The sequence below is a fragment of the Octodon degus genome, unplaced genomic scaffold (genome assembly GCF_000260255.1).
Source record: "Octodon degus isolate 3935 unplaced genomic scaffold, OctDeg1.0 scaffold00085, whole genome shotgun sequence".
Classification (NCBI taxonomy): domain Eukaryota; kingdom Metazoa; phylum Chordata; class Mammalia; order Rodentia; family Octodontidae; genus Octodon; species Octodon degus.
The window spans coordinates 11,318,540-11,326,792 of NW_004524661.1; the positions used below are offsets into that span (position 1 = coordinate 11,318,540).

General features: G+C 41.3%; 3 protein-coding genes across 3 annotated transcripts in view; 1 reads left to right on the plus strand and 2 right to left on the minus strand.

Annotated features, from left to right (window-relative positions):
- The window catches only part of Hmmr (hyaluronan mediated motility receptor), a 40,660-nt gene extending 38,827 nt beyond the window's left edge, over positions 1-1,833 (minus strand). The window contains exon 1 of the mRNA XM_023721786.1: positions 1,761-1,833. Coding sequence (XP_023577554.1) covers positions 1,761-1,806 — 46 coding nt within the window. The 5' untranslated portion in view covers positions 1,807-1,833. The remainder of the gene's footprint in view (positions 1-1,760) is intronic.
- A 575-nt stretch (positions 1,834-2,408) lies between these two features.
- Positions 2,409-5,568, plus strand: LOC101581554 (nudC domain-containing protein 2; the record flags this gene model as incomplete). Its single annotated transcript, XM_023721789.1, has 4 exons — positions 2,409-2,665; positions 4,957-5,005; positions 5,210-5,361; positions 5,539-5,568. Coding segments are annotated over exons 1-4 (420 nt in total), but the record flags the coding sequence as incomplete, so codon positions are not given.
- A 403-nt stretch (positions 5,569-5,971) lies between these two features.
- LOC101581939 (cyclin-G1) overlaps positions 5,972-8,253 on the minus strand; it is a 25,693-nt gene continuing 23,411 nt past the window's right edge. Inside the window, exon 5 of the mRNA XM_023721787.1 lies at positions 5,972-6,127. Coding sequence (XP_023577555.1) covers positions 5,972-6,127 — 156 coding nt within the window. The remainder of the gene's footprint in view (positions 6,128-8,253) is intronic.

The following is an 8,253-nucleotide window of genomic DNA, read 5'->3' on the forward strand; positions in this document are numbered from 1 at the left end:
TGCTCTCTGTTAGAGAAACTTCTGTGAAAAATGTGAAAAGCACTGCTCTAGACTTAGAAAACCTCCAGGAAAAAAAAAAAAAAAAAAAAAAAAAACCAACAAAAAACTCAAATAAAAACAAACTAACAATCCAAAAAAACCCAAAGAAAACTCATGAAACACTGAATTCTAGTATTCTAGTCCATTACTGGGTCTATGGTTTCCAAGAAAATAGGGGCCAGTAAAAGAAAAGACAAGTCAGTTATTAAGCTGCACCATAGAAGTTGAGAACATATAAGACTATAGGTACAGTCTCTTCTAAAGACTCTGAAGAGACAATTTTGAGAATTACAGAAATTTAGATTCAAGATGATCTCAGATTGGTTTAACTTCAGTCATCTACACTTACTAACTCTACAAAAGACTAGTACACGCTGTTTTCACGTTTATGGAATTTTTCTTACCAAAATTTAAGTATACATCATAAAGTGACTGGTTAGATATCCACAGATCAGACAAAAATAAATGGATATCCGGGGAGATAGTATAGCTTTCTGAAATAATTTATATCTTTATCAACAATAACCTAAAACTACCTCAGAGTGAACACCTGCATGCAAAAAAAAAAAAAAAAAAATATCAACAATAACCTAAAACTACCTCAGAGTGAACACCTGCATGCAAAAAAAAAAAAAACCTACCATAATATGGATTATAGTTAACAAATTTCAAACATCCAGACTTGTTTCTGATTCTTCCATTTAGTATTGACAGTCCATGTTCCATTTTACTTAGCTTTCGTTTATTCTACAGATTTCAGTTGGTTGTCACTCCGAGTTCTCTGAATTCCCAATTTGAGCTAGAAAATTCCCTCCTCAGGAGCTTGTATATTGTGTCTACCATAGAACTTGTTAGAGTTTTGTAATCATCTATTCCGTTAAAAAATCTTTCATATCAGAAACAACTAATATGAAAACTAGTATGTTTAAAGTCAGACTGTAACTGGCCATGGCTGTAGCTCTTGTATTTAGCTCAGTATTGAGTTTAGCAGCATGGAAAAGAAATGTTTTATAGAAAGTGTTTCGGGGATATGGGAATGGAAGTCATTTGTAATCGATATGGGTTTAAATTCACCTGTGCTTGACAATCTTTAGAAAACACTGTGCCACACACGCTGCAAAATGAGGAAATCCCAGTGAACAATAACGTTATATACTCCTTTTCCCAGTCAAAATTTAAGTCTCCTGGGAAGTCGGCTTCAGATTCAGAGCCCACTAAGTCTTAACCATGGTAAGTGGTGACAAACTGCTAGGGCTAGAATGACAGCGTTTAAAAAAAGTGCTGCTTCGTGACATTTCTGTTTTTCCTAGTCCTTTTTGTGTTCGAATTCCCAAAGCAAATCTACAAAGCCAGATGAAAAGCAGCTCTCTCACTTTATTTTTTTTTAAATTAGGGTGTCCTGCGCGGACGTGGCTTTCCCACAGCGAGTCACCCACGCCCCTCATCAGCGTCGGTCTCCCCCGCTCTGGTTGTTTCCTGACAGGACCGGATCTCCCGCCTGGAGTCCGGGGCGCAGGGACTCAGCTGGAGTCACGGCAGAATCCTCAGCTTCCCGCGCAGTGCTTTGCTTACGTGTGTTAGACACGTCGTAAGCACTGAAGAAAAATTAATCTGTTGGGATGGGTCCATTCCAGCCCTAACACAGGCCTACGCTCGCCCTCGGGAAGCGAGGGGAATCTGCGGGACCTCCCCCCACTCCCGATCCCATTCCCCGTACGCACCGGAAGGGTCATTGAATCTTTTCAGGGGCGCCTTGGGAAAGGACATGCTGACAGCCACGTCCAAAAACCAAAAGCACTTAGAACGCCTCAGCAATTGCGTTGAATAACTCGTTTGAATTCAAATCTACCGTCACTTCCCCGCCTACCCCACATCAGCCAATTGGAAAATCCAAGGCCGTGGCCGACCAATCCGGCACGGGAATGCCCAACGAGCATGCGCACTGGGTTCTCAGCGCGTCATGCGTCACGAGCCCGTCAATTTATGCTACCAGCCAATCAAAGACTGCGCCTCTTCCCTTCCTCGCCCAGTTACATCTGTTGTTACTAGGTGTGACTCACGCCCTAGCAGCATTCGCGCACGCGCGCTTATGCCTGTACGCTGCGTTTTGGCCTTGCATGGCTTCCTGAGTCACTCGTTCCAGTGGTCACCTATCGTTGTCTGAATGCCACCCTTTCTGGATTTCGGTTCTTTTAAACGGGTCCTGCCGTTGTCTTTCTAAATGCAGCTAGAAGGGGGAAAACGAAAACCCTGGGAGAACGCAGCTCGGGCTGCTGCGCATGCGCCGCGCCGGGGCGGAAAGCGCGGCGGGCGTGACGCGCGTGGGCTGCTGCGCATGCGCCGCGCCGGGGCGGAAGCGCGGCGGGCGAGACGTGCGTGTGGGCTGCGGCGCGTGCGCCGGTCGCGCTGGCGGCGGCTGCGGCGGCTGCGCTGCAGGATGTCCGCCCCGTTTGAGGAACGCAGTGGGGTGGTTCCGTGCGGGACGCCGTGGGGCCAGGGGTACCAGACCCTGGAGGAGGTGTTCATTGAAGTTCAGGTGCCGCCGGGCACCCGCGCGCAGGACATCCAGTGCGGCCTGCAGAGCCGGCATGTGGCGCTGGCCGTGGGGGGCCGCGAGATCCTGAAGGTTAGAGGCGGCGCGGGGGTCGTGCCTCCGCCACCCCCGAGAGGTTGCCGAGGAGTGACTGGGGAGGGCCGCGCCTCCGAGGAGCGGGGAGGGAAAGCGCGCCGCAGCCCGGGGTTGGTCTGGTGGGAGCACCCCGCTCAGGGCCGACCCTGAGGTGTGGGGTTTCCGGATCCGTCCTATTCCCGAAGCAAGTCGGGGTGCCGTTCCTGGCTCGCCTGGGGGTCCTCCGCCGAGGACAGCCCAGCGAGGCTGTTGAGGGAACAGCGCTCGTGCCTGTGGTGGCTCTGAGGAGGGACCTGGGTGCCAGGAGTCCAGGGTCCGTGCGCGGAGGAGTTTACCTTCCCGGTATGTAGAAAGGTATAGAAGGGATCGAGTATCGATGAGGATTCAGGTATGTCGGGGGGATTATTTTTCTCTTCTGAAATATGTGTTGTGGAGCAGTCAATCAGAGGGCGGGAAGAAACGTGTGAAGAAAAGAACTTGTACACCCCCCCCTTTTTTTTTCTTTCTGTGAACTTCTTGGACTCACTTTTTCTTTGTGAAGTCTGTAATATAGGTCAGTTAATTGAAATTGGATTTCGTTCTCGTATCCATATGCCTAGTATATTCCATGACTGCGTAGTGTAGTGGTGGAGGTTACTGTTTATAGAATATCTGGTTCTGCCGTTTTGTGATCTCAGGCAATAGGTTATTCTGTGTTTCTTCAGTCTTAATCAAAATCCTAGGTGTGCTCATAATAGTCCTTTCTCATATGATTGTTTTGAGTGTAACGTGGCAGCCAGGTGATGGAACAGTGTCTGGTATTTTGGGGTTTTTTTTTTTGTTTGTTTGTTTTTCTTTTTTTTGGTGGAACCGGGGATTGAACTCAGGCCCTCGCACTTGCCAGAGAAGCGCTTATTCCACTCAGTCATCTCCCCGGCCCCAGTGTCTGGTATTTTGAAAGCTCACCGTTTTAGCTGCTTGATTCTATCCTTAGAAGATTCCTGCCAAAGGCATTGTTTTGTGACAATTTAGATCTGAATGACCTTTCTCTAAGCTATACAGTCCAGTTGTCCTGAATGATGGTTGAAGATTACAGTTCAGATTTAGTAATTCTGCGTGTGAGTTTAGAAATAACTTTGGAATATTAAGTGTACGTATAGACCGATGACTTTGGCAGCACGTATACTAAAATGAGACCATTAGGTTTTTTTCTATTGGTTTTGCCGTATTTTAAAACGTGGTTTTATTTTTGAGACAGGGACTCTAGTTCAAGCTGACCTTGAACTGTCTAGTCCAGGCTGGGCTTCTGGTGACCCTCCTCCCTCAGTCTCCCAAGTGCTGGGATTATAGTCTGGTGCCACCTTGCTTGGCAAGGCAAAATTGTGTATGTGTGTGTGTGTTTGAGTGTCCTATTAATTTTGTTTCTTGTAATTCAATTTGACGACAAATTGAAATTATTTAATCTTATACATTGTCTTAAATTTATATTTCACTGTTTTCTTTAAAAACAAGAGTTTGGGGGCCAGGGCTATTGCTCAGCGGCATAGTGCCAGCCTTGCAAGTTCAAGGTCCTGAACTCCATTCCTGGTACCAAAAACAAAACAAAACAAAACAAAACAAAACAAACAAACAAAAAAAACCCAGACAACCAAGAATTAGTGGAAATTCAGGCACAGCTGATCTGACATGATAATGTACAGTATGTGCTTTGTTTTTCTAAATGCCAGTTAGTTGCCTAACAGAGATTGACCCAGTTTTTTTTTTTTTTTTTTTTTAAGATTAAAAGACTCATTTCTTAGTTTCAGCAGGGGATCCTTTCTTATGGTTCATTTTAATTTGGTAAAACATTCCATATGCCAATCAGTGATCAGTAGTATTTCTTCGACTTCTGAAAGTTATGAGGTCCACTTTGTTTCTAGAGTCTCATGTTTCTTGTCACTAAATAGTTCCAGTCGTGTAACTTAGGTTCATGTCACCCATGAGGAAACAAGGGTGAGTGCCTCGAAGTGTGGTGCAGTGGTTTATGATGTGTTGTAATGCACTAAGTCTTCACCATGAAATCTTTTTTTTAATATTTATTTATTTATTTATTTTGTGTGTGTGTGGCCAGCTCAGCCCACCAGGGGGTGGGGCTGGCTGTCATGTGGTGCTGGGGATTGAACCGCAGTCCCTGTGCTTTGCTTAGCTTAGCTTGTTCCAAGTAGGTGCTTTAGACCACTGAGCCATCTCACCAGCCCTTTTTACCGTGAAATCTTACAAAACCGAATGAAATGCTATAATTTTCAGTACTTTGTGTGTTTATTTTTCAGGGCAAACTCTTTGATTCTACCATAGCTGATGAGGGAACATGGACTTTGGGTAAGTGTACTCTATTATAATTCATAGAACTTTTTTAAAAATTAATTTTGTGTTGGAACTTAGTACAGTACCTTCTATTAAGTCCTTTTGGTTTTGTAGCTTTGGAAGATAAACACTGTGTTGAAAACAGTAGTATGTCAAGATTACCTAATTGTTTTTGAAGAATATAAAATGTAGTGATGAACTCCTAACTTTTTTCTTTAGAGGATAGAAAAATGGTCCGCATTGTTCTTACTAAGACAAAGAGAGATGCAGCAAACTGCTGGACTTCTCTTCTAGAATCTGAATATGCTGCTGATCCATGGGTGCAGGACCAAATGCAGCGAAAGCTTACGCTGGAAAGGTTCCAGAAAGAAGTAAGTCAAATGATTATATGGATATGTATAAATGTTTAAAAAGTCATAGGATATTTGAAAACAACACTCAAATGCATTATAAAACATAAAAACTTCTTTACATGAACTTTTGAAGGAAATATTTAGGAAAATGACCTTTCATGTACAGTTTTTTTTTGTTGTTGTTTTGTTTTTCAGAACTGGGGATTGAACTCAAGCTCTTGCACTTGTCAGGCAAATGCTTAATCTACTGAGCTATCTCTCCAACCCCCCCCCCTTTTTTTTTTTTTTAATTTGAGAGGAATTCATTTGTACTCCTGTTTTTTTGGTGTGTTGTTTGTTTGACTTTTGACTTTTTGAAGGGTCTTAGCGTCTAGTATCTGCCAGCCTTGACCTCACTGCAGAGCCCAGGCTGGCCTTGAACTCCTGGTGATCCTCCTGCATCAGCCCCCTCAGTTCTGGAAATACAAGTATGCACTACTACATATCTATACATTTGTATATCTATATATGTATATTTACCTATGTTTATCAGTGTATCTGTATGTCTACCTGTTTATGCATACTGCCATATGTATACACTAGACTTTAATTTGGATGTGGCAGTATTACTGTAATTTTACATTTATGTTTACTTAATGTGTATCACTAATTGATGAATAGCGAACTCTTTGGTGAGTAGTACATTTCTAAAAAGTACTAGTGTAAGAAGTTCTCCTTTACCATCATCCCCATTCTGTATCTGCCACATTCTCATCTCATCTATCAGCCTTTTTGTTGGTTTTGTCTGGAACATAAATGGAGGGTCACGGAGTACTTACTGTTTTTCATGTTGCTTTTTCATTTAATAGTATGCCTTGGATCTTAGTTCTCATCTAGTACATATACATTAAAAAAAACCCTCATTTCTTTTAAAGGCTTCAAAGTATTCTCTAGTTTGGATGTATCATAATCATTTAGTTGTTTATCTTTCTTTTTTTTTATTTTTTTTTTATTTTTACTTTTTTTGGCGGAACAGGGGATTGAACTCAGGCCCTTGTGCTTGCCAGGGAAGCGCTTATTCCACTGAGCCATCTCCCTGGCCCCAGCCATCTCCCTGGCCTCTGTTTATCTTTAAAGTGATCTTGGTTTCTTATTTTTCTGTATTGTAAACAAAGGTGGTATTTTCATCTCTGCAACTACTTATGTTCCAAGATAGGTGTCTAGGAGAAGAGTTATTTAAATTTTAAAACACTTTTAAAATTTTAATGGATAATTTCCATTTGTATTATCATGGTGCTTTTCAAGTATATCTACACTAGACTTTAATTTTCTGCATATTCATTTGCCTATTTGGTATCCATTTGGGTATGGATCAGATATATAAAACTTAACATGTCCAACCGAAACAATCTAATTTCCCTTCCAAATTTATTCTACTCCTAACCTCATCTGAGTTAACAAAAATTAATTGCTCAGGTGAAACAGAATAAAATGGGATCATATTTGATTTCTACCTCTGTCTCACATCCTGTACAGTTTGTTAGGAAGTTGTATTAGTGCTGTCTTCTGGCTGTGTTGAGATTAGACCACCTCTCACTACCAACTCTGCTACCATTCTGATCTCAACCACCTCAGACATCTTGGTTGTATTACTTCAGTACCTTTTAACTTGTCTCTTTGCTTCTACCATTGTCCATTTATGATCTTGAATTACAGAAATTCTTTTAAAATTAAAATGAAAGATCATGTCACTTCTCAGAACTCTGAAAGTTGTTTTAATGGAATAATTATTCAGTTTACTGATTTTTAAACATGCTACCCTATTTTCTTTGATGGCAAACATACTTTTGAGGTGAGAGTATGAACCAGACGCTTCACATTGAACTACCTGTGCAGCCCTTTTAATTTTTTATTTTGAGCTAATGTCTTGCTAAGTTAACCAGACTGGAATTGATCTTTCAATACACTAGATCAGGCATTGGCAAACTGTGGCTTGTATGCCAGACTCAGCTCACTGTCTATGTTTTTCTAACTACATTTTTACAGGACACATCTGGCTCATTCACTTGTGCACTACCTTTACTACAGCAGGCACATGTAGTTGAGTATTTGTGACAGAAGACTATTTACTCCAGAAACACATTACCTCCTTGTGTTTTTTCAGAAAAGCTAATAAACCCTGAGTAATTTCTAGTAGTCTTTTCTACTACAGTGTAAACTGCTAGAACAAAGATCTTTGTTTTTCTCATTCTTAAACTTTGTATTTCTTTTGTGGTGTCTTAAATAAAACAGGAGTTCAGGGGGGCTGGGGCTATATATCAGTGGCATAAACGCCTGCTTGGAAAGCACAAAGTCCTAGGTTCGATCCCTGGTCCACAAACAAAACAACATAGGAGTTCAGTAAATCTTTGTTGAATAATTGAGATTGCTTACTGGAAAAACTTTTTGGACAAAGTCTTACTATATCCTGTAGTTTAGGTTGGTGGTGTACTCACTAAGTATCCCAGCCTGGCCTTGACCCAAAGGTGATCCTTCTGTCTCCTGTATGTCCAGATTATAGGTATTTTCTACTACACTCAGTCTGAAAAGACTTTTGTAAAGCCTGAAATACTGCTTTGTAGGATTATTGCAAGAGTTAAATGTGTTAGTATAGGTATAGCTCATAAAATCCAGCCCGGCATATAGTAAGCTCTCAAAAGATATGTTTTGAAAATTGTGTTTACACATTGATAATGAAGTACGTTTCTTCATAGGCTTGCCAACATTATAGTACACCTATCAATGTCCTAAATATTTTTAAATCTTAAAAAGTAATTTGTGGTTTTAAACTTCCTTTTGGTGATTATAGTGAAGTTTGGTATATTTTCAGGACATGATGTTTTTAGATATCATTTTTTTGTCAGTTGCCAAATCATGCTTTTCTTTTTCTTA